Source organism: Amia ocellicauda, chromosome 8 (assembly GCF_036373705.1).
Source record: "Amia ocellicauda isolate fAmiCal2 chromosome 8, fAmiCal2.hap1, whole genome shotgun sequence".
Classification (NCBI taxonomy): domain Eukaryota; kingdom Metazoa; phylum Chordata; class Actinopteri; order Amiiformes; family Amiidae; genus Amia; species Amia ocellicauda.
This window is the reverse complement of record NC_089857.1, coordinates 12986582-13013146: the sequence shown is the minus strand read 5'-3', so window position 1 is coordinate 13013146 and position 26565 is coordinate 12986582. Positions and strand designations below refer to the sequence as shown.

General features: G+C 41.1%; 1 protein-coding gene across 7 annotated transcripts in view; it reads right to left on the bottom strand.

The window, feature by feature from the left end:
• Positions 1-26565, bottom strand: part of wdfy3 (WD repeat and FYVE domain containing 3) — a 101243-nt gene that overhangs the window by 61011 nt on the left and 13667 nt on the right. For all 7 annotated transcript variants that reach the window (XM_066712076.1, XM_066712078.1, XM_066712080.1 and 4 more), the window contains exons 2-9: positions 17977-18187; positions 13170-13293; positions 8297-8406; positions 4964-5125; positions 4447-4639; positions 2762-2948; positions 2110-2276; positions 328-795 (exon numbers count right to left, since the gene is read on the bottom strand). In XM_066712076.1, the coding sequence (XP_066568173.1) occupies positions 328-795; positions 2110-2276; positions 2762-2948; positions 4447-4639; positions 4964-5125; positions 8297-8406; positions 13170-13293; positions 17977-18156 (1591 nt within the window). In that variant the 5' untranslated portion in view covers positions 18157-18187. The remainder of the gene's footprint in view (positions 1-327; positions 796-2109; positions 2277-2761; positions 2949-4446; positions 4640-4963; positions 5126-8296; positions 8407-13169; positions 13294-17976; positions 18188-26565) is intronic.

The following is a 26565-nucleotide window of genomic DNA, read 5'->3' as shown; positions in this document are numbered from 1 at the left end:
ATTAACACGCGCACACCGTCGTGATAAAGAACGGTGTTGAACGAAACATTTATTCGACTATCCGGATGGTGTTTTTTCAGAACGGGGAAAAGAATGACACAAACTGGGGTTTATGATGCGGAAAACTGAAACACAGCTGCATGGATCTGTGCCGATAAATGTGTGGAAAGAAGCCAGGGCGAACCGATTCACTTGGTGGGACTTCTTCAACCAACCGCACATTTACAGGGCTTGTTTCTCTCCTTCTCTGTCGTTCTCTCTTTCGTAAGGCTCTTTCATTTCCTCTTAGGTTCTCTGTCAGTGTGACGATACTAAAAAAGGACTCGCCTTGTTCAGGATAAGCTTGTGTGGGGTCCTTCATGAGGGCGGCGTACTTGTGCAGCAGGTTGACCATGACTTCCAGCAACCCCACCTCTCGGAAGACTTCGCTGAAGATGGGGTCGTGGCGACTGAATTTGAGCAGAGTGCGCATGGCGGTGATGCTGCACTGGTACAACGTGCTGGACTTGAGCAGGACACTCACGCTGAAGAGCTCCTTGCAGGGGATGTAATTCAAGCTGAATACCACAAACTCCAAGAGCTCGAAATACTTCCCCTGCACCTCTGTCAGCTTGGAGATCTTCTCAGCAAATTGGGACAAGGTGTGCTGGGACTCCAGGATGAAGTAGTTGGCGTTGTCAGCTATGTAGATGTTGGAAATTGCGTCCAGGATGATGTGGGTCAGGCGGCTGCTTTTGGCTTTCAGAAAGGCATTCTGAAGCACTGAGAAGGCCTGGATGTTCCTCACTGTGTGACCTAGGAGAGGAAAAGCAAAAATTATATATTGCTGAAATAAATAAATTAATAAACAACACCGGTATTTTAGTACACTTGCTTTGAAGTTTCTTAGGCCTTGTGCACACAAGCTGCAGCTCAACCTCTGTTCTTGCGCTTCTGGACACACATCAAGATCACTGTGTGGTTTTGTTACAGAAACCTCTCAGAATAAATCTAGTGTATTTTTTAAGTCTTTTAGAAAAAAGGCAACTCTGGTATGAATTAAATCCTTCAGCTTTATCCAGCATTTTACAGACCAATACATCTATAAGAAAATCATATCACATTCCCAAGGCTCTAACTTAATGGCTTAGCACTGACCTTGAATATAATTAATGAATCAATCAATCAATCAATTAATAACAGATTTGTTCTGCTACATTATTCAACATCATGGTTACCGTTAGTTCTGCAATGTCATGGTTGCTGTTAATTTATGAAACCCAATGCCAAAAACCAATGGAGATTAAGCGAATGGTTTCTTATTATTGTTTGTTTTTTGGCTCCTTAGCACGAAAGCAGAACAAGTAACCAATATATGAATCAGAGGCTGAAGTGCTATTAATGAAGAGGTGTTGACTGGAGATTGGCTTATGTCATTGAGTGGACACAAAGCCATAAGATAAGACATCGATGACGCAGGGGGAGATGGTTTTAGGGAACCTCGAATTCCCATCTGTTAGTACCTCAGCTGTCTGCTGAAAAGAGACTCGCAATGAATTCTAAAATTCCTTAGTAGGCATTTAATGCTAAGAACTGTGCACTGTCATGTTCTGCTTGTTTGGCTGATACAGAAATGGCACTGCAAAAAAGAGATGCTAAAATATAAAATCAAAAATGGAATGAAGAAATACATAGGTGTAGCTGGTGGAGTCTGCAACAAGATATTTCAATAACGTTTAGTAAGTTTATATATCTAAAATAATTTAACCTACAGGTTTGAGACCAGATTTAATAAAATGTTAGAATTTTATTAAATATAGCAACCGTGTTCAGACACAATGATGCTGTTTTCCCCCTTGTTCTGAGGGAAACCAATTGGCAGTTTCAAAAGTTTCTCTAATCTCCTTTGGAGTTTAGGATAAACATCTGAATATATCAGAGCAAGGATTTTAGTTGGGGACATGGTATACCTAATTTTTGCCAGAGAAATACATGCAAAATGCAAATTGAGTTAATCTTTTTGAGGATACTAGAGGAGAGCCTGATGGGGAAAAAGATGACAATTTAATTAATTAATTAATTAATTAATTAATTAATTAAACAACCAAAACAAACAAAAAAGAAGCTTACCTTTCCCTGAGGGCTGTGGCACGACAAACCCCGGTAAAAGGAAGGGTGCTCCTGTGGTGAGGCCCGCGGGTTTCAGTTCACCGACTCCGTACGTTGTTAGAGAAGTCACCAAATTGACCAAGTCTTTCAGGGCATCTTTGGAATCGTCCTCTTTCGCCTGCTCCAACCTGAAAACATCACAGACAAAAGGTACAAACAGCATAACCAGAAGCACTCAATAGTGTTTCATCTACTTCAAAACACGGTAGGACTTTTATAGTCTTATAGTCTTTATAGTATTAATTAAAAAAATAAGGTAAATCTACACCAGCAAACCTACACACACACATACTTGCACACCAATAAACAATGATATGGGAGTAATAGGTCGAGTTTATGAAGGGCTATACCGTAGTCACAAACACTGAAATGTTGGTCAGAGCTACATTCTGCAAGTATACAGGTGTGGTGGAGCTGACAGACAATTACTCAAAACAGAAGACTAACCATAACTTCAGAGGTCTGTCTCCCCTGTGTCATAGTAACAAAAATGGTCAGCATTCGAGAATTTTAAATTGTTTTCTCTTTTTTAAGTGTAAGCGTTCTCCTGCTGCCATGAAAGAGAAGGCAAGGCCACCAGTTTAAGTCTTTCCTAATTCAATACTCGATTTACCTCAACATAAGATCACAAAGAAAAGTGTATCCCTGACACATCCTGAAATCATCCAGCAGGGTTTGGGAAACATCACTGGAATCTTTAAGAAAGCAAGAGAGGCCAGCAAACATCTCCACTATCTCCAGGGGTGAAAGGTCATCAGATTGCTGCATATTCTGAATGCATGTGGACAAACATTCTTTCTCTGGAGACACAAAAAAAGTAACAGTCTAATTTCAGTGAAACTGTGTATGTCAGACACCATACAATACATTAGAATTCCATCCTTTTCACAGGGAAAAACCTACACAACAATAGGCTGGTGATAAATCAACAGTGTTTTTATTTTAGTGTTCCCCAGAGATCATAAGATGTTCATAAGACAACATTAACAATGCTGAAGAGGCATACGGTAGAAACTGAAAGAGTTGCAAAACTGAGGGGGAAACAAAACACAAATCCTAAAGGACATGAACCGTACTCTGATCAGAAGTGGATGTCAAAACATGGACTCCTGTAGCAAAAGGAGAATTGTAGTATATAGATCAGGTGAAACTACAGTCCAGGGATAGCTAAAAATATATACACTGATTTTTCGCATTACACTATGGCGCCACTGATTAAATGCAGCCAATAACCCTTTGTTGCCAACTCTTTCCTGTGGCATGTCTAATATTAAAGGAAACCACAGCATAAAGTGAGCAGTCAATACTCAAGAGGAACAAAGTCCAGTGTTTAAAGACACATTTTTTAGTTTATACAAGAGTGACATCAGATATTCATGGAGAAATGGGAATGGCTCCTTCCTTATTAGCATTTTTCCAAGCATTAACTAGGCTATAAGGTATTTCAGTGGAAACTAACAACATAACCTTGGAATGCATGTGTTAATTTATTGCAAATATGGAAAAGTAATAAGCTAACAAAGCTGTTTATAGCCAAAGGTCTCATTCATAAACATACTGTGTGTGTGTGTGTATATATATATATATATATATATATATATATATATATATATATATATATATATAAAAAGGTTAAATATGTTAAAAGATATTTGTTTCATTCAGTAACATCTATGTTGTTTCTGAATGCTTCACAAGGACTAACAAACTTAAACTTTACATGACCTTCACTACAATGATCTAAATGTAACCCTCTTTTACACTTCCTATTTTTCTCCAACAATGCTTGCCTATACATAAACCTGTCACACAGACACTTGTAAAGTGATCCCTATTCCGTTTCAAAAGCTGTGTGGTCAGTAATGAGGAATGTGTATTTCTGAATGTGCCTCAGGCTGGAAGGGACGTCCATGGCTGCACTGTGAAGTCTTAGTGTTCATTCAAATTGAAAAGAGAAACTAGTGGATTACAGTCCACCTTTATCAATTCTTCTTTATAGAAAAGGCAAGCGTAAAGCACATCATCAATATTTAGCAAATAAAATTTTCACCTATGATAATATTCTGTGTAAAAGCATATAAATGCTGGCAGATGTGGCTGCCTTTTTATTTTAACATTTTATTTGCTCTGGTAATTCACAAATGGATTTTAAATATTTCACCGCAATGAATAAATAAAACCCTAAGATAAGCAAGCCATTAATAATAAACCAGGCGTCCGTCAAGGTACGAGCCAGGCCGCAATGATCAGGCTCCGCAGGACTGAGAATGCACCTGTCATCGCAAGAGGCCCACGCACCGTGAATGTACTTGACCACGTTGACACTGAGGCCGTGTCGAGAAATCGTCATCAGCACTTCCCCTGCGCTCTTCCTCCAGGGCAGGTTGTGGGGGGGGCACCAGGACGTTATTGCACTGAACAGCAGCTGGAGGTCGTCCTTCTGAGCTAGCTCTTCGGCAGGAGACACAAAGCTGCAGAGTTTCACTAGGATCTGCAGGAGAAGGAGAAAGTTGTTGAGGTGCATTGGGAAGACCCCAAACAAATAAATAAATGATGTAATAGGATAGCACAGATCATAGAAACTGACCCTTTCATGTGATATTAGAATCTTATTATTGAGTCTATCAAAAGTGGCATTTTATGGTATGCAAGTATGTATATGTGTATTTTTTGTTTAGTACAGTTTAGCAGTATAGTTTAAAAAACAATATTTCTGAAACTAAATGAAACTGCTGAATGACACAACATCAAAACGAAAGGTGGGTGAATACATGCAACGACAAATGAATAAGAATTCTGGCAAGAATCCACCAACCTGCACAAAGACCTTCTGCAGGAGGGACCGGCGGTCAGCCAGCGGGAGCTCAGTCTGTGCCGCCCCTGGGGCCTCAGGGACATGGGGCAGGTCAAAGAACAAGTACAGACATTTCACCAATGTGGAGGGAACTGACATCGTCGTCATGCAGTCCACCGTTTTCTGGAGGAAAGAAGGAAGGGCCAAGAGAGTGTAAATCACTTCTTCAAGACAACCATAGGGTGCCTAAACACAAAACCTTGAATACAGCTGCTCAGCACAGGACATTTTAAGACAGATGTCACAAAAAAGATCTAAACTTCTCTCAAGATCAATTTACTTTTAGAGCAGACATACTACATCATACATACAGACAAGTGGAAAGTAAGGACATGTGTTGCATATACATTAGCAGGACTCTCTGTTTTAAAAAAAAAATGTTAATATTTGGGGAAAGGTTTATAGATCGCCAATAACTTTCCACAGGTTACATCTCTGATACAGACTGCAGGTGTCATATGAAGAGTAAGGTCTTAGGACTCCACTCAATTTATGAAACAATACACTAACACACCACAGAAAAGATACATGTTTTCTTAGTCATTTAATATGGCACTTGGAGCTAGTGTGTTCAAAAAATAAATATTACAAAAAAGTTGGTATTGAAATACAGATCTATAAAGATGGGCACTACAGTGGGTATGTTTGAAGAAAAAAAAAACATAATTGTATGCATTTAAATGTATAATTAAACACTAGATAATATATGATCAAAGGACTCTCCCTCGTTTGGTTTATTTAGTGTATTCTGTGAAATTCTTCTGTGAAATTTGTCTGTTTTCGCTCAGGATATATTTTAATTGCGCAAAACAAGCTACAGCAAAATCAAATTCTAACGAGTTCTCAAAGCAGACAGCCAGGAGGAGCTTGTTAGTGTGTCCCAAGGCAGCAAATAATTGAAATCTTGAGTTGTGAATGCTCATACAAACTTCCCTATTGCACTTCTCTCTCTTTCAGTTTTTAAGTCTACTTTAAGCTTCTTTATCTCCCTCCCTTGTGTGACTTCCCCTGCACGAAGGCTGCTACATGGCCTGGGGATTTCTATACAGAAGTAATTTCTACTTGGAAATGTTAGTCCCCCTGGAAAAACTGGAGGAGCACTGACAAATGTTGCATTTCTGCTACACAGCATCCTTCCCGTACTCAACATACTATTCCACCAAAAATGGCTGCAAAGATTGGCCTGCTGCTGAAACCTATCAGCTTTGCTCACTGCTCTAAAGCCTGCGACTTGTAGACACTTCCTCCACCTCAAGCCCTCAACCCCTTTTACAGTTCAAACTCCCACTAGAAACAACACAATCAATAATTCATACAAGAACCCAAACAAGAACGAAACCACAAATAGGCACATGCAGATAGCACACATTATGCCTCGAGTTGAACTAGAAGAATGTCTCGGTGCAATATCATCACCTCCTGCGAAGACTAAACTGACTCCTCTGGTGAGAACGAAGAGTCTAATCTAAAATTACATTTGGTTCTAACCTTCAGTGTGTGAATAAGATTTGCCAAACGTGCTCCTCAAACAAGCTCTTCTGTCAAAGTCTTACTCCGTGGTGAGTAGTCTTACTCCACAACTGAGTAGTGTCATAATGCCCATCATTCAGACCCATTGGAATTAAAAAAACAAAAACTTTTTAAACCAATTTACAGGATACATTTAACCTTGACAGAGTCCCATTTTACAAAACAGTCTTTCTCTGAGCTGCGTTCTGCAAAAACCAATGCCTCCCCTATTAATCAGAGAGGTTTTAAACTGTTGTTTTTAATAATGAATTTGTATTATGTCTTTTCAAGTCATCCTCAATGTATTATTATTATTAAGGGCCCTTGTCTTCTCCTGGAGGAGTCAAAACAATTGTTACGTCAAGAAAAAATATTTTATTTTATTGGGTTAGGTCTGAGAGCAAGAACACAAAGAACTAATTGTTAGCCTTCACAGACAGATACTGGCTAGAAAAAGTGAACTAGTTGCATTAGATGGACAGGCCTCGGTTTTATTTTAAACTGTGTCCTAATAAAGGTCTGCCATCTCCGTTTACTCATTAGGAAATCTTGCACTGAATCAACATGTGACTACATAGGTACAACTGTAAGAATCTAAAATAGGCAACCCATACTTTAATACTGCTTTATTCTCTGCATTGACATACTCATAGTTATGATTTAAAAACAGATATTATTAACTATATTGGTTCAGCCTAAGAAAAGCTCTTTCTATTTCATGCACGTACGTGTCTACAGTGCTATGTTCTATGTCTAAGGGATTAGCCTTTCAGACAAAACCGTTATAACGCATCCTGACCTCAGGAATTCAAAACCAATACAGAGAAAATTAGGGCTCCCTATCCTTTCACTCTGAATTATAAGAGTGTTAAACAAACATGGGTGTCTGGGGTCAAGGTTACTTCTGTGAATACACCAGGGTGGCCATTACTGTGTCAGGCCCTGAGAAATTACGACGGACTCTAGGCTACTGAGGATGGGTTATCATTATCTGGCAAGAGGATTAATCCAGCAGAGTTACAGCTAGCCATGAAGGGCATCCTTTTACAGATGGGAGAAAAGGCTCTGTTGTTCTAATGACGCGATGAAGAGTGTAGGTGCCAGCAAGTCGATTGTTCCTCCCGCAGCCTCAAAGCTCTGAATAGAAATCTGTTGCAGGGTTCTTTCCTAAATGCAGATAATCATTAAAAGCTAGTGGGGGGAAAAGAGTAAAGAAAACAACAAAACTGCGCAGATGCTGCCTGAGAGGGGAACTGAACACAGAAGTATTTCAATTTTAATGTTTATATCTTTGTTTTGTTTTAGTTTTTATTTAATTTTTACAGAGGGGGAAGTTAAAGTTCAAAAGAAACCCTTGAGAATGCTAATTTGGGGCAGTGGTCAAAGTGATGGTCAAGTGGGATTCTGGTGAGCATTTTTAACGATAATCGAAGTCTTTGATAATCAGTAAAAGTTGTCCACCCTCTTGTCTCGTTATTGTAGACATGATGCACGAAACTGAGGCACCAACTGCAGGCAGGCGTTCCTCCAGGGAGAGAGAGAGAGGGTAAGAAACATGTCTACAGTACGCACAAGGCACACATAACAGTGTATATTAATATATTATAGCATACAATCCAGTTTTGAGTTTGGAATTGCTCAGGATGTGGAGAGAGGACTAAATGTGGTCTGAAATGCCATTAAGACTGTAACGTGATCCCATCGGGCAAAATGAGGCTGGTCTATAGTGAGCTGGAGCTGTGCCCTATATGTGTGAGGTCACAGGCAGTGCTCCAGCAGACACACCTGTCCAGACGACGCCAGCAGGTTGATGGTGGTCAGCAGCATCCACCCTCGGCTGGCCTCCTCACTCTGGTTCACCTCCAGGAACTGCACTATCGCCCGGCTAGCAGCCTCTGTTCGAAGTACATGAACACACTTTCATTATTTGTCTATTTATTTATGTTAAAGGCATGCTGGCATAAAACATATACTGAACAGAGAAATGTATACACCACTTGTTTTATCATGTGGTGAAGAAGAACCTGTAATGTAAGGGGAATACAAACACAGTACTGGCCCATCTGTCCTTACAGGGGGGTCTAGCTACTGCAACCAAGCTTGTAGTCAACACCTTTGAAATGCACAGAAAATGAGAGCAGATTGGCTATCTATAGTGATGCTATCAAAATCAGCCTCTGCCTAGGCTGCTTCCTAACCTTGTTAATTTATAAGGGTAAAGCTCAGATAACATCTTATATAGGACTGAATTTAATACTATAGCTACAGGAGCTTTACTTCTAAATAATCCACAATATTTGTTCTTCAGGAAGGACTAAAGAAATCTATATATGTTTCTGTTGAAGCTCATCAGAAAATGACTTCAGTTCATTAAGAGTTAATATGTTTTTAAAAGAAAGGCAAATATGGTTTTAAAATGTTCCGTCCCGCCCCCCCAAATAAATTGTCAAAGTGCCAAAAAGTGTTTTGTCGCAGTACAGTGGAGACTTGATATTTAAATCAATGACTGAATCTCTGCAAAACCAGAACATAATTAGGGCATCTGAGAGAAATACATACAGTATATGTGTATTCATTTTACAGCCCAATGCACTCAATGTTCCAGGAATGCTAAAATAATATAAAAGTTGAAAAGTAGACAGGAGAGAAGTACTGAGGTCAGCATGCAACATCCCCCGTGACCCTTTTTTTTTTTTTTTAAGATAGTCCACATGAAAAAGTATCTTATAATGTAGTAGAAATCAACCGCTATATGCAGTAAAACATCCAATAGCATTTTGGCCTACACAATGACCTTAGCACATCAGAAGTAAGGAAATCTCAGTGACTCATCGTGCTCAATGATGAATGAGCTTAATGGTTAGTATGTGTGAAAGACATTAACTGACACACACATTTAAACATTGTAACACTAAAGTCAAAACCTTTTTTTGCTGTACAGTGCAGTATATTCATTATGTAACACATCTGGGTGACAGGCACTCTGTAAGGGTGAAAAAGGGTGCTTCCTAAAACAGAATACGTTATGTTTGTAATGGTTTCCAATTGTCAATGAATCCCTATGTGCTTATCCTCTCAGAAGCAGGATGTGTTTAATGATTTGTTTGTTGCAGGACCTCTTGAAAAATATAGTTTAGGGTCAAGAACTCAATTATTCCAGTTTTAGGGGCTCTTACACTAGGACAATTGTATTTTTTTAAAGGCAACTACAAAACAGCTGGAAAAATCCATATTTAATTTAATGAATAACCTGTTCAATTTCTCTGCGTCAGTTGGTTTCCTGGAAAGATGTTTTTGCTGCAATAACTTTAATGATAAATATAAAAACTGTGCTTGAGAACAGTTTATATAAAGTCTGGTGTTAGATGACCTTAGAAAGCACCATACATTACAGACTTGAAAGGGCTCTAAATATCAAGTGAAATAATAGAACCTAAAGCTCACTTATAGCAAATTATAGAAGAAGTGTCTTCTACATAGCAGTTATGACTCTGGAAGCACATCTATGCCCTGCTAAGGGACGTAAACCCAGAAAGCAATTTGAAAAAGTCAAAGCATGATCGAGAAAAATCATAAGTTACAGATAGGTAAGATCACACTCAGCAATATGCCACAGATGGAAATGATGGTTCTTGCAGCAGCAAAAATATGACCTTGAGAAGGCTGCCGTTCTTTTATCCGCCCCCCCCAGAGACGCGCACTAGGATGACCAAAGACTTTATGAACAGGAGTTCTGCTGTATTGAAAGTCCCCCACAATAGCATGTTTTCTATGAGAAGGTTATATATATCCGTATAAACGAGACTTTGTGTTCAGTTTCTACTCAGGCCATCGGAGAAAAGCATATCAAATTAAGTCGACGTTTCGGACTTATTGCTTCAGATTAGGTCTCTTTGCTAAAACATTAACTGTGTTTTAAATTACTTTATCCAATGATGTGAAATAAATGAATGAAGATAAACAAACCTTACATTGAAGGTTATTCATGGCTGAAAAACCCAAATTAATATTGATTTTAATTATTTCTGAGCCCGGCTTGCATCACAGTTGAAAAGCCCTGCTGCATTATTTTGAAACATATTGCAGAAGGATGTTGAAAAATAAATCTTTTAATTGAAGGGGACTGAATTGCGTGCTGAATAAAGAAGAGTAAATGTGCCATATTCCTGCAGGAACAGCTAAACCCCGCAGATCCTTCAGTGTGTGACCCCGAGTTAAGACATTTTTATTTTGGTTCTCATTCTTATGGAACAACTCGAGTGGTGTGGTGCAGGTCCAAAAGTTGACAACATAAGAATTTCTAGTTTTTCCATAATAAAGAAGGAAACGTATCAGTTCAATGGCTGCTTTCTATAAATACTGACACACAATGTAGTTATCCAGGGCTTAGCGACTTGGGAGACAGACCAGCCATTTTCTTTCTTAAATTGTAATACATTTTCCTGAAGCCACAACAATTATGCATAGACTATGGACTAGAACCAAACACAATTTCTGTCATGACAGTATAAGAAAGCCAGGAAAGGGAATAAAGTGGTGAAGAATCTTCTCAGGGCAGTATATGTCATGGTGTATTTAGAGGGAGGGAATACACACATACAGTACTGTGCAAATGTTTTAGGCAGGTGTGAAAAAATGCTTTTACGTAGGAATGCTTTCAAAAACAGACATGTTAATAGATTATATTTATCAATTAACTAAATGCAAAGTGAGTGAACAGAAGAAAAATCTACATCAAATCCAAATTTGGTGTGACCACCATTTGCCTTCAAAACAGCATCAGTTCTTCTAGGTACACTTGCACACAGTTTTTGAAGAAACTCGGCAGGTAGGTTGGCCCAAACACCTTGGAGAACTAACCACAGTTCGTCTGTGGATTTCGGCAGCCTCAGTTGCTTCTCTCTCTTCATGTAATCCTAGACACTCGATGTTGAGATCAGGGCTCTGTGGGGGCCATACCATCACTTCCAGGACTCCTTGTTCTTCTTTATGCTGAAGTTAGTTCTTAATGACTGTCACTGTATGTTTAGGGTCGTTATCAAGCTGCAGAATAAATGTGGTGCCAATCAGATGCCTCCCTGATGGTATTGCATGATAGATAAGTATCTGCCTTTACTTCTCAGCATTGAGGAGACCATTAATTCTGACCAAATCCCCAACTCCATTTGCAGAAATGCAGCCCCAAACTTGCATGGAACCTCCACCATGCTTCACTGTTGCCTGCAGACACTCATTCTTGTACCGCTCTCCAGCCCTTCAGTGAACAAACTGCCTTCTGCTACAGCTAAATATTTCAAATTTGGACTCATCAGTCCAGAGCACCTGCTGCCATTTTTCTGCACCCCAGTTCCTGTGTTTTTATGCATAGTTGAGTCACTTGGCCTTGTTGCCACGTCGGAGGTACGGCTTTTTGGTCGCAAGTCTTCCATGAAGGCCACTTCTGACCAGATTTCTCCGGACAGTAGATGGGTGTACCAGGGTCCCACTGTTTTCTGCTAATTCTGAGCTGATGGCACTGCCTGACATCTTCCAATTGCGAAGGGAAGTAAGCATGATGTGTCTTTCATCTGCTGCAGTAAGTTTCCTTGGCCGACCACTGTGTCTATGGTCCTGAACGTTGCCCATTTCTTTGTGCTTCTTCAAAAGAGCTTGAACAGCACATCTGGAAACCCCTTTTGCCTTGACATTTCTGCCTGGGAGAGACCTTGCTGATGCAGTATAACTACCTTGTGTCTTGTTGCTGTGCTCAGTCTTGCCATGGTGTATGACTTTTGACAGTAAACGGTCTTCAGCAACCTCACCTTGTTAGCTGAGTTTGGCTGTTCCTCACCCAGTTTTATTCCTCCTACACAGCTATTTCTGTTTCAGTTATTGATTGTGTTTCAACCTACATATTCAATTCATGATCATTGTAATTGTTTAATCATTCACCTGACTATATGCCTACAACACCCCTGACTTTGTACAAGATGCTGTTTTGAAGGCACAGGATGGTCACATCAAACATTGATTTGATGTAGAATTTTCTTCTGTTCACTCACTTTGCATTTTGTTAATTGATAAATATAATCTATTAACGTCTATTTTTGAAAGCATTCTTACTGTACAGAATTGTTTTCACACCTGCCTAAAACCTTTGCACAGTACTGTATATCTACTTTAAATAAATCTGTGCATATTCGGTTTCCTTTTAATCACAATTGCTTTTACGTTATGATATTGTTTTATTCAAATCACATTAATGTAGAAAATATAATGCTCTAAAACAAGCTCACCCTTTCCAGGACCATACTGTATAAATACAGACGTATAAGAATAAACTTAGGACGGAAGCAGAGCCTTGAATGACAACGACAAGGTTAGATTAGTCACACTATGACTCTACTAGAACAAAACTCAGTGAGAGAGAAAACATTGGAAGACGCGGCAATGCCAAGAAGGCCCTCTCCCTTGGGAAGGAAAGAATAACACTTGAGAATAAAGTGCCAATCTGCAGCAGAAGACAACCTACAACTCAAAAGCACACAATGCAATTACAAAGCGGTTAGTGCAGATCTGCCCTTTGTATTCTGCTCTGTCATTCTGGGCAGCTTAGTTCCATCTACAGTTACAATGCAAGGACATGCACAGTACTCCTGCTGCACGCCAAACACAATACCTGTGGATTTATTTGAAGCTCTCCTTCTGATCTCGGTCACCATCAGTCTGGAGACCTGAGTTGTGAACTGCAGCAGGTCCGAGAACTTCTCTGTCATTGTACTGGGAGGAGCATTGCCAAACACCTGCGGGAAAGAGAAGACAACCCCGTTCAGATGATGAGTATTCCCCATATTGTGCGAACGCGGCTCCAAATCACAATGCTATCGCACAACAACTCAAGAGTCATGTTGGGTTATTGTGGATCTCATCTAAGCATTTAAGGAACTGTGAATGGAGTACTGTAATTGATACAGTACACAGGAGTCTGCACATTCTGATGGAGCACTTCTTATCAAAAGTGACCAGCCTTGTGTCATTCAACACAATGCAGGTGTGCACTGTCCTAATTAGTTAGAGGTGAAGTATTTAACAGCCCCCTGGACCTCTGCGCCAGCAGCCTTCAGTGCCCCACTTACAAAGGGCAGGGACTCTAGCTGCGGGGACTGCAGCGAGGAGAAGACTGCAAGAAGACGCTGCACAGCAACAGCAACAACAGGCAACCATGACGATCTCTCCGATTCCTGTCCTGCTCTCTCCTTCCTCTCGGCATGCACCTGCGCGCCATTGTTTCCCTAATCCCTCCAACCTCATCTCTCTGCCTCTCCACACCTCCTCCTCCCTCCCCACTACTCCACTCTCTGGAGGCCTGTGGAACTGCCACTCAGCTTCCAACAAGGCCGACTTCATCTCCGCCTTCGCCTCCCACCAGTCTCTGGATTTCCTCGCTCTCACCGAGACATGGATCTCCCCAGACAACTCTACCACCCCTGCTGCCTTATCCTCTCTCTTTGTCCTGTCCCACTCCCCTCGTCTCACCGGGCGGGGAGGAGGAACAGGGCTCCTGCTCTCCCCTTCTCTCCTCTTCTCTGTCCACCCCTCTCTCCTCTATCACAACCTACAGCTTTGAATTCCATGCAGTGGAAATCACCTCTCCCTCTCACCTCTTCCTTCTAGTTCTCTACCGTCCACCTGGTCCACTCACCTCCTTCCTGGATGAACTCGACTTTCTTCTCTCCTCCCTCCCCTCGCTGTCCTCACCTACCATCCTCCTGGAAGACTTCAACTTCCACCTCTCCAACCCTTCCCACTGTGCCAGACTTCTTCCTCTTCTTCACTCCTTTAACTTCTCTCTCTCCCCGTCTCCCCCCACTCACAGACCTCATCTTCTCTAGAGGCTGGTCCCCTTCAACACTTGACATGGACATCTCAGACCACCACTTAATCTCTTTCTCTCCCCTCTTCTCAACCCACCCACTCCCTCTGTCACCTTCCGCTGTAATCTCTGCTCTGTCTCCCCCTCCACCCTTGCCTCCACTGCCCTCACTCTCTTACCTTCCATTGACTGTTTTTCCCATCTATCCATCAAATGTGCTACCTCCTCTTTGTTCTCCTCCCTCACCTCCTCCCTTGACTCTCTCTGTCCTCTCGCGTCTCATCCTGCCCGTCCCTCCCCTCCTCAGCCTTGGCTCTCTGCTGTTCTCCGTGCAACCCGAACTAGTCTGCGTGCCACCGAACAGAAGTGGAAAAGGACCAAACTCCCATCTGCCCTCGAACTCTACCGCTCTTTACTGTCCACATTCTCGTCCACTCTCACCTCAGCCAAGAAGTCTTACTTCCAATCTTTCTTCAAATCCACTGTCAACAACCCTCGCAAACTCTTCTCCACCTTCTCCTCCCTCCTTGCCCCCCCTCCCCCATCTCTCACTGCTGATGATTTCTCCTCCTTCTTCTCCTCCAAGATTGCAGACATCCACAGGCTCTTCAATACTCCACCCTCATCTCCCATCACACCGAAACCTCCCACCAATCAAGCTTCCTTTTCTTCCTTCTCGCCTTTCTCAGATGCTGAATTTTCTGCTCTCCTCCTACGTCACAAACCCACAACGTGTGCCCTGGACCCTCTCCCTTCTCGTCTCTTCCAAGTAACCGCTCCTGATCTTCTCCCCTTCATCTCCTCCATCCTCAACTCCTCACTCCTCTCTGGCTGTTTCCCCTCTGCATTTAAACAAGATGCTGTCATCCCACTGCTCAAGAAACAAACCCTTGATGCCACCTCTCCTCAGAACTACCATCCTGTCTCCCTATCCCCTTCCTCTCCAAGACTCTTGAGCGGGCGGTCCACCATCAGCTCTCTGACTTTCTGTCCCAACACTCACTCCTTGATCCTCTGCAATCCGGCTTCCGCACAGCTCACTCCACTGAGACGGCTCTCCTGGCAGTCACCGACTCCCTCAGCTGTGCTCGGGTGGCCTCCCTCTCCTCAGTCCTCATCCTCCTTGACCTCTCCGCAGCATTTGACACCGTTGATCACTCTATCCTCCTCTCCTGCCTCGCTGACCTTGGGGTCTCTGGGACTGCTCTCACCTGGTTCTCCTCCTACCTCAGTGACCGGTCCTACCAAGTGACATGGCGAGGTTCTTCATCCACCCCCCAACCTCTCCTCACAGGCGTTCCCCAAGGCTCCGTCCTGGGCCCGCTCCTGTTCTCTCTCTACACTCGCTCCCTGGGCCCCCTCATCGCTTCCCATGGTTTCTCCTACCACTTCTATGCTGATGATGCCCAGATCTTTTTCCCTCTTCTGACCCTCTCATCCCCTCTCGCATCTCTTCCTGCTTGTCTGCTATTTCCGCCTGGATGCACTCGCACCACCTCAAGCTCAACCTCTCCAAATCAGATCTCCTCTTTTTCCCCCACTCTTCCTCACCTTCTGCTGACCTCCCCATCTCGATCCCCTTGGAATCCACCACACTCTCTCCTTCTTCTTCCGCTAAAAATCTAGGAGTCACCCTCGATCCTGCACTCTCCTACACCCAGCACATCACCACGCTGACACGCACCTGTAGATTCTTCCTGAGCAACATATGCCGGATCCGTCCCTTCCTCACCGACTACTCGACTCAGCTACTCGTCCAGTCACTGGTCCTCTCCCGCCTGGACTACTGCAACTCCCTCCTGGCCGGCCTGCCTGCATCTACTACCGGCCGCTCCAGCTCATCCAGAACTCTGCGGCTCGTCTGGTATTGTCTCTTTCCCCCGATTCACACACGGTACTCCACTGCTCCGCTCCCTCCACTGGCTCCCGATACCGGCACGCATTCAGTTCAAGACTTTGACCCTCACCTACCGCTGTCTCGACCACACTGCACCAAGCTACCTTCAGTCACTCGTCTCTCCATACATCCCCTCCAGACCACTGCGTTCCTCCAGTGACAGAAGACTAACTCTACCTCCTCTCCACTCTCCTTCCTCCAGAGCCGCTCCTTCTCATCCCTGACCCCTAAATGGTGGAACTACCTGCCCACCGAAGTCAAAACAGCAGAGTCCTTGACCTCATTCCGGCGCTTATTCAAGACGAATCTTTTCCGACAGTACTTGTAATATTAGTCCTCTATCCCTGCTAGATAGCACTTCACAGTTTTTATTATGCTTCTCGCATTCTTGATTGTTTTCCTCCTTGCTCCCTTTCCCGTAGCCCTTGACTGTGACCCTACATCTTGACAGCACTTAGCTTTCACCGTCCAGGATGTAGGACCTCACTTACTGTACTTGTGTAAAATGTAAATTGGAATTTGTAAAATGTATTATTTTGAATTGCTGTTTTAGCTAAATTGAATTTGTAATGATTGATGCCTTGTACTTCACTGTATTTTTGCACTTTGTTTGCACTTATGTTGTAAGTCGCCCTGGATAAGGGCGTCTGCCAAGAAATAAAAATAATAATAATAATAATAATAATAATAATAAAAAAGTGACTATTCGAATGCACATGGCATTATTGTCCTTATAGATATCCATACATCACCCATACGTCAGTGTATCTTTGCCAGAAATGGTCTACATGCAGTTTTGATGTACATTTGTCTAATTCTGTTATTTCAGGGTTTAGCTTTAATGGAAATATTTCCAGTTCAGCTCAATGCACAAAGTTTTCCCAAAGTTATGATTTCCTACAAAATGCTTTGTAATTTGTTTATGGAATCCAAAGAAAATAATGTTGCATAAATAATCTTCTGGAAGTTTTTCGTACATCTCTTCAACCTCAAATTAAATAATTAATTATGTTTTCTTTCTTTTGCCTTGCTGCCAACGAACACTAGAATATCAGAATACAAGTAATGAGCTCCAGTCCCTAGGCAAAAAAAAATGCATTCTACACTAGTCCAACATCAAAACCACTGTAAAACTGAAGTTGTTTTAATCCTGGTATAAAAGACATTTTAAGCAAGTAGTATATTTCTGGAGCTTCAGCTGCTAGACAATTTCATTAGCAATGGCAGGCAACATCTGTTTTCTCTGGCTGGCTTTACGAAAAGTAGACCTGGTGCGAACAGTGTTACAGGCTCCAAGCACAGGCAGCAAGAATAAAAACAGCAGGAGACGCAGGTGTTTTCTATTGAGGCTCACTTGATATGGCACTGCCAGCCACAGAAACCACCACATTTTTCCTGTGTGCGGTCCCCATGTGGTAGCTGCAGTTAATGTGCCCTGTTGGTTTGGAATACAGTGGTCTATTAACTTTTGAAAAACCACGTTGTTTCACCGTACAGACGAAACCACAAGCTTGGTCAAGATCAAATGGTATTGGATTTGAAAACTTCTGTTTCTTTATTTTTTCTCCGCCTGATGCGGAAAATTCACAGAAACAAAATTTGAAGTGCCACTTTTTAAATCTTAGAGTCTAAATCAGATTGCATCTCTTCGTGCACCCTGTTGTTTTTGTTGCCACTCCTATGCTAATACCTTCCCACCCCGCTCCTTTCACACACCCTGTTGAAGACTGGAAGCATCATGTAGAGTTTCTCCTCCTGCTCCTTCTGGGTCATGTGACGTGGGGGGTGGCAGAGCTCAGAGAAGAGCCGACGCAGGTGCATGAGGCCCAGGGCGTTGTCCTGCGGGCTACACTCCTCCTGCCGCGGACGCCCCATGATCCTCTTCACCATGTTCATCTTCAGCGGCCTCCTCAGGACAAAGCCTGCCCTGCTCAGGAAATGGGAGAGAGAGGGGGAAAATATATAAATCCGAAGAGTGTTTCCATCCAGCCTGGTCGAGTGAACGCCAGTACTGGAGAGGTCAGAAACTACTTTAAAATCAAGATCCACCAATATGTGTCTGCGGTTTACTGAGCAAGCTGCCTACATGGCAGATGCTGTATGATCATGTTTGCTTTTCTCTTACCACAGGAGGTACAGAATATTCTCACACCATACTAATTTAAAAATCTCTTATATTCTCTATAGTGCTTGAAAGAAAATATAGATTTATTAACCTACTTTTTCTTCTAGGTGAATTTAAAGAATAAATAACTCTGCTATATTATAATCCTCTAGATATTGGTTTCAATGTGCTGCAAGAAAATATTATGAACTGTGCTCAAAGAACAAAAATAGAAAACTGAGTCACAGGCATCAAGCTTCAAGAATACACAGGGAATCAGTTAACAGGCTGTGACTGTATTTGCTTCTATTGTAAAACTCATTTATTTCCGAAGACAGTAGCAGATTCATTTTCAGACAATCTATAGATGAATAAAACACTATTTTGAGCAATAATTGATTCATATCCACAGATCAGATGTATGAAAAAATGGTCCATTGGTGCACAATGCCTGAATCAAATGTTACAAAATTTGAAAGAAATTAACCAAAATCAGAAAAGCACTGATGCAACTTGGAAAAATTATTTAATCGGACTTCTATTGTCTGAATTCTTTAAATACTTCATTATTTTAACTTGCTCATCAATCCATACAGCGCGATAAATACATTTAGGATTTTTTTCACCAAATGTACAGTTACTGTAAACTGTTCTGACAACGTTTTGTGCCTTCACATCACAGCTTTCCCCTGAAGGTAAGTTTTATTTATATCAATGAAGTAGAAGAAATTACTCCCAGTCTACGGAATAAAAAGAAAAAGTATTTTAGGCTTCGGTACAGCACTTTAAATAACTGTCATTTAGGTTTTCTTCACTACACACTTGAATTCACATGTAGAAACTGTACATAGCAGGCTTTTGTTACTGATTCACTAAATTCAATTAGGCAGCACCTAACTGCTGTAAAGAAACAAAGTACGTTCTATGAATTGTCTCTTCTTCTACTGTTAGAGCTTTTATGGAGACTTTAAAGCATAAATGGGACAGTGGTTAAGAGCTTTTTCAGATGTAAAGGGCTGCATTTAGTAAGCATTTAGATTCAAATTAGAAGGGTATAAGCCAATATGAGTTCATGTATTAATCTGGGATTTACAGGAATGCTGTTTCCACACTGTTTAAAAAGGTATTTTGTAGCTTTTTTCAGGAATTAAATCTGTGTGTGTGTGATGTCAAAATCAGACATACATCACATATCCCAGCATTAATGACATCAGTAAAAAGTCATTTTTAAGTTTCATACAGGAGATGTGTATGGTATAACATGATGAATTGGAATACACTTAAATCTCTGCTTCAGCTGTTTAATACAGACTTTTCACTTTTGCCATATGGGAAAAACACAAAGACTAGAGCAGATCAGCTCCGTACAGAATTGCCTGTGGAATAAAGTAACACAGCCAGCTGCTGAGGATGTCCCTCTCTGTTAATGCAGAATGGCAGCTGTTCATGTGTTCTTTCAGTCCAGGCAGAAAAAAACATGACCCGTCTACGAACTCGGGGTATTTGCGTCCATCTGGATACACCACCCCGTCCTCCGATAATAAAATGAGTGGAGATCAAACATTGTCCCTGCTTGTCCCCACGCCCCGCCAAATCAGACATCTTCAATACTTATTTTATCATTATAAGAGTCAGCATGACATTGAATTTGTGAGGAACCGCTGTATTTTCCTCGCAGGGGCTGGATGCATCAGCCATTGTGAAACCACAAGCTTGGCAAACACTTGCATTATAGCATACGTTCTTGAAAGCAATTTCCAAGTTACAGCAGAAAATCCTACTGTTTCCACTAGACAGAATGACAGGGCTGTAGGGATCAGGTTTTTGTAATGATTTCACCTCCCATCCCAAAAAATAAATCTGGACACATGCTAGAAACACCATCATGTAAATGTTCCCAATAGATGCTTTCCAGACACCAAATTTCAGTTTGACTATACCTGACAACAAATTGGTGTAAAATGTATTGACAATTGTTTTTTTAAAGTTAATTGATGGGGGTAGTTATAACAACAATAATGTGGATCAAAAATCAAAAACCACAGTGGCTCTCCAGGACCAGGGATCGTCTGGTGTGAAACTTTCAAAGTGTTTTGTTTCTCAGTGTCTGTTATTGTCAGATGAAAGGGAGCAGTGCACAGAGGAGCCTGTAGTAGCCGCTCCCCTTGTGAAAACAAAAGAAGAAACGGCATTGTGTTAGGTAAAAAAGTAAAGCTAGTCTACATCAGAGAGTCCTGTATCTTCGCAGTCCAGAAAACGAAGCACAGAAGGTTTTAGGCAGTTCAGAAGGAGACTAATAACCCTGAAGATACAGGGTTTCTACATGTGGAAAAATAATACAATGGCTCAGCAATATTATTTCAGAATAATAATGGTATTTATGTTCGTTGTTAGGAACACTACTGTGCAGTGTTGGTGTAAGAACAGTTACCTTTTATAGTTAAAGCTGGCTGACTATTGTTTGTTTTTCATGTGTAAGGATGAATTTGGAAGCAGTAACATAAATATGATTTCACAAATAAAGTCAGTAGGTTATAATAACCCACTTGTAATGAATAACAGACATAAAGAAAGCTATTAGCGGGTGGGTCAAAATTTTGATTTAATCTGGCCCTTGGTCATGTGGGAAGATTAATAATAATAATAATAATAATAATAATAATAATAATAATACATTTTCATTCTAATTTTTAAGTTATAAAATCCTCAACAGCAACAACATATTTTCTATATTAAGCTGATGTGTTTCATATATTTTGAGAAAGTGAAAAACATTTTAACACCATTTACTGGTGTACTTTCACACCTTGATGTATCACTGAATTTAACTTGTGCTCTGCAGTGCAGCCATATTATTTAGTTATCTACGAATAGCTCACACGCTCCCTTTCATTGTCTGCTAAAGTGCCAAAGAAAAAATAGAAAAAGAAAGCAAAGATGCAGTTAGAATGTCCTGCTATTTCCATCTCACATATCTTTACTTTGTAATAGTGACTGCATGTAAGCCTTCCATTAAAATGACTCCCAAAAGTAGAGGTTAGAAGTCTTGAATCAGACCATTATTATCATCATCTGCCTTATGATCTGCCATGACAGGGCATTTGGTCACATTTAAACACACAGCATTTGTTGTCCTTTATGGTCCACATAAATCCACAATTAATTCCATGTCAATTACTAAAGATCCACAGCTCTCACATAAAAATGCTTTGCAGAAGTCTAATTCAGTGCAAGTGGTCTGGTTGCACTGACCTCATACACCCATGCCCTGTCACTGCAGGACACCTAATGGATCCTGTATTGATCCTCTGGTGGCCACTATAGCTTTGCAGTCACAATAATAGTTCTGCAAGAAGCAGCTATGTGGACTAGTTCCATCACAAGGGAGGCAAGCGTACAGTGATCAGCAGCCCATCACTGCAGGGGTGTGAGGGCAGATCCCAGTGACCAGCAATTCACCTCTTCCAAACTGGGATGCAACGCCTGCGCTGCGTTTCCATTTAAAAACAATAAGTATCCATTTATAAAACACCTTGATTTTCCTCTCACATGCAGCAGCTCACATCAGTCTAGTGCTGGGCGAGAGATACCCTACATGTAGCACGCTGTAGTGAATTGCACACTCACTGTGAAAGGCTGCTGTGCTGGCTTTGCTCCATTTTCTCGGCTCCAACACCGCTGTCTTGGGAGTTTCACTGCTGTCAGCACAGAGACTACAATTTCACTTTCTTGTACTTCAAAGCCTTGCCTATATATCACTTATATTATCAAGAATAAAACCAATGCAAAAAGTAAAGATAAGAAGCCAACACTGCATTCCAGGTGGATGCCCTACTGTACAGCGAAGGGAGTTTTAATAATAGAATCAGCTGCTCCTATTGTTTGTTTCAGTCTTACTGTATGGTATAAATCAAGCACAGTCAGGAAGCTACTGGCAGTCAGACATGTCCACGGTTAGATTCCACATTTCTGTGTACTTATGCCACGTAAACAATATAAACATAGATGTGGTGCTATTCCTAACTACTGAATTTAATTTCTTATTTTATTTTTCCATAGAAATTCCAAAATCACAGTTCTAAACAAAAAAGAAAACCAAAATGTCTTGCTTTTCTTTGGATTCATTAATCTATTTGTAACGTTCATAGAAAATGTATTGGTGGTTTGTGGTATTAAGCATGGGAAGAGAAATTAATATAAATGAACCATAAACTTTAGATTGCTGCTACACCTAATTTAATATTCTTTATTGTTTTATTTAAATTGTATAATGATCTCTGCATTCTGTGCTAATGAGCACTACTGTGCACTACAATTGTTAACCTGTCTCATTAATTGCCAAGGTTTTGCAAACATTTCAAGGACTTTTACAGAACTGAGCATTTAAAACACTACTTCATCATAATGAGTCACCTGCACATAAGTAACACTGCATGAAACAGGACGCAAAGCCCTTGATACCTGTGGAGATCGGATTCAAACCCTGCCTCCTGGAAGGAAGCTGAAATCCTGGAATTGCACACAGAAGCCGAGGGAACAAACAGAGGATTGCTGGAACAGACATTGGAGGCCCTTGTTCGAAAGCACTATTTATAGACCATTTGTCAAAACTGATTCTCTAGACATGGCTGTAGACCTCCTGAGACAATGATGGGAATTGAGATATAACACAGAGCTGTGGAGCATGTCTTAAGACCTGCCAGGATTCATCAGTCTCATCTGATGGATATTCAAAGGACTGAACTTCCCCAAAAAGGATAATAAAATACGTGCTAGTGAAAAGGCCTGCATATTTAATTTCATATCAAGTCCACCATCTGCACAAAAAATAAACACACACATCCAAACACACACGCATGCCAGCCATCCTTTGTATTTTTCCATTTAAATCTGTTACAGAATAGTACAGATAAATAAAATCTTGTCACTGACTTTCATGAAACGCACTCGATTGTGCTGTATCGCAAAAGGCATGTATGTTTTCTTTTCCCCCCCCAATTTTTATCTTTTGCTGCTAATTTGCAAAGATAGCTGAATCAGTTCCTTGGTTCTTATTGGTAGTCTGGCCTTGCGTTTATAACACAGCCAACAGGCTTACCCAATGCAAAAAGGATTTAAAACTGAGAAACTGGAGAAGAGTTCACCCCTACAGTAACAGCATATGTAGAGTCGCTAAAATGCTCACTGCACCGTGCAATGAATGTGCACACATTTCCAGGAAGATATGTTCTTCTCAACAAGTGCACATGCACTGAGACTAGTTCGGAGACCGTTTTCTACTGAGGAAAGACATACATTAATAAATGAATGCTGTTTTTCCAGGCTGTGCTTCTCATAGGGATTACAGAGTGGAATGACTACCTGTTCAGTTTTAAAACATTCACTTGCAGTTGTAAACTAAATAGTAAACTATGATGGCCCCTACCACATAATATAGCTGATGTTTCTGCACTCACAAAAATTCTAATATAATCTGTACAGTACGTCATCACCACAAGGCCTGATGCAAATGCACCTATGTACCTACAAAATGGAGAATTGAAGTTCCAGATGGAATGCAATCGGGCACATGATTTGTCAAGTATCTCCAACAGGAAAAGCAGATATCAGTTTACACAGTGCCAATGGAATATATGCACGGTCAGCCGTACTATAATCGTCAACCAGTTAACATCCATCACTGGAGGCTCCTCGCTGGAGGGCCTACATCTCAAATAAACTACAGATAACTATAATGACTAAAGCTCTTCCCTGCTGAAGGCAGCCTTGAGCAGCAGCAGAGTGAATTATATTAGGGCTTGATTATTCCATGGACAGAATTCCCCTCAGAAGGTAGACGACCCATTTGAAATTCATGTATTGGGAAACAAACTGCTAAAGAATGAAAACACACACTTGAATTGCTCTACCTGCTTCTCAGCACTATTCTTCTAGGAATGGTTACCTTATGCAATTTAAGGGCATTAAAAATATATAGCCGCCAATAATACTGAACGGGGGAGTGGGCTCTAGGCCTAAAATTAATCATGTTGGATACTAAAATAATGCTGCCAAAAAGCCTTACCATTGTCTGCACAACACTTGTCCAACCTTAGGTCAATGAGCAAAATTACATTGATCCAGTAATGGCATAAGACGTAGGTCCATAACATGCAAAGCTGGCCTAATTTTGGCATGCTAAGTGAAATGCAGCATTACCATATTTTCTCTCTGCATACATTGAGTTTTATCGGGGAGGGGGTAAAAGTAAGCCTAGGGAATGCTTGTATTTCTCTTCCATTTGCTGAATGCACTTTGTTTAAATTTTAAGCAGCATGAGAATGATCCAATTTAATACCGCTAATGCATCTACCAACGATTCATACCACAAACATTTTTAATTTAACCCAGCCCCCCTGTGTTCCTGTAGTTCTTTTATATTCACCTGGTGGGTATTCCTTTGACCATTTTTAAAATCAATAAACCCATCTCCACGAAAAACAAACAGAATGAAAACGGTTATCAGGTTGATAACTTTTAAACCCTCACGTGGGAAACTGCACATGCACATACACCATTTCAGTTACCCAGACCACGAGGGTTTCAAGACTATAGCTGCCTGTCAGTTTTGACTGGCAGCAAAAGCTCTGCACCGAGCTGCTAGAAACTTTGACTGTCAATGATCGGACAAGTGTGTGAAAAGTGCGACAAGACTAATAAGAGACGGGCAAGCGAATGAATGATTTGTGTATTCTGTCAAGGCCTCATCTAGTTTCCTTGGCAACAACCAAATCTTGGGTACTGGGCTGATATGTATTGTTATACGCAAGGGGTATTGTTTTGAAAAAAAAATGATGCTTCAAATAAAATTCCACACTAATTAGTAGCACATCTTTACACTTCAGTCTGCGACAGCAATTTATTCCCAAACTAAATGCAAATGCAAAGAGCCCCATAGAAACAGACAGCAACACTTCAGGAATGGAAATTGTGAAGCCAAAAGCATTTGGCTGACTAAAAATATAAGCACCCCCATCCAAGGATCCAGGGATACGGTAAGAGCTAGCCCACATTTTCTGCTCAAAGCAGACACAGAAATGCACAATGAAACTTCTGGAATTGCTTTAAGCTTCTTTAATGCAGTGTAATTACTGTATAAGGGTTCTGTACAGCTTACTTCCAAGCTTATTAGTGTGTGGCAAAATCCATGAATAACTAGCAACCACAAACAAAACAAACCAGCATGAATGGTACTTTCGCTCGGAAATAAAGACAGGTCTCCTCCAATAATTAAATGATCAACTTCTTCAGAGAAAAAAGCAGTCCTCGAGCTAGAAAGGTAAACACAAATTGGGACCATCATCTTATCTTTTTTGATTAGGGGGGAAAAAAACTTAAATATATTACATCAAACACCAACAAGAGGAAACAAATAACTTAATGTTGTGAATCTTCCCAACACACTTATCATTTTAAATTTAGGTGCAGATATTGCACTCCCTCTTAAAAACATGCAGAAAACTTTTGCTTCTCAAATAAATAACTGAAAACAGTCTCTTCAATTACAGTGTTTGGATTTTGATTTATTTCCGGGGAAATTATTTACCCCAAATTTGGAAAGGGATTTTATTCTTCTGTATTGTAAATCTATTCTGTCAGGTCTGCCAGTAAGCTGTGGGATTCACATTCAGCTGTAAATATACTTTGTGCTTGGTATTGATATACTTCTTAAATAGGTTTCATCCAGACTCTCTCCTGGCTGGGGGCTTGACTGTTATCGTGAGCTATGGTCCCGGGAGCAGCAGTGGGTGCATCTACCATATGTCTGAGCAGCAGCGCCTGACAAAGCTCACAGCAGGTCAGAGCCTCAGTGCTGTGGACAATGCAATTGTTATTTATTTATTTTATTTGTTTAAGGAGATTGTTTTGTGCTGGAAACCATCCCCACACGTAGGGGATCTCACAGCTGTAGTTCACAGGTGATGGCTGGTTAGCAAGCACAGCAAATTAACATGTGATGGATGAACCAAAGGCAGAGTAGCTTCCTTTTGAGGAAAATATATTTTGGAATCAACAGTTATTTCCCATCCTTTTAGTATTACAATTCGGAATAAGCAGCAGTTTCAGATCCCACAAGATTCGCCACTACGTACCTAAGTGAAGACTGGAAAACCCAATTGGGTCTTGGGAGACGAAGGCAGCTCCCATTCATGCAACCGGAT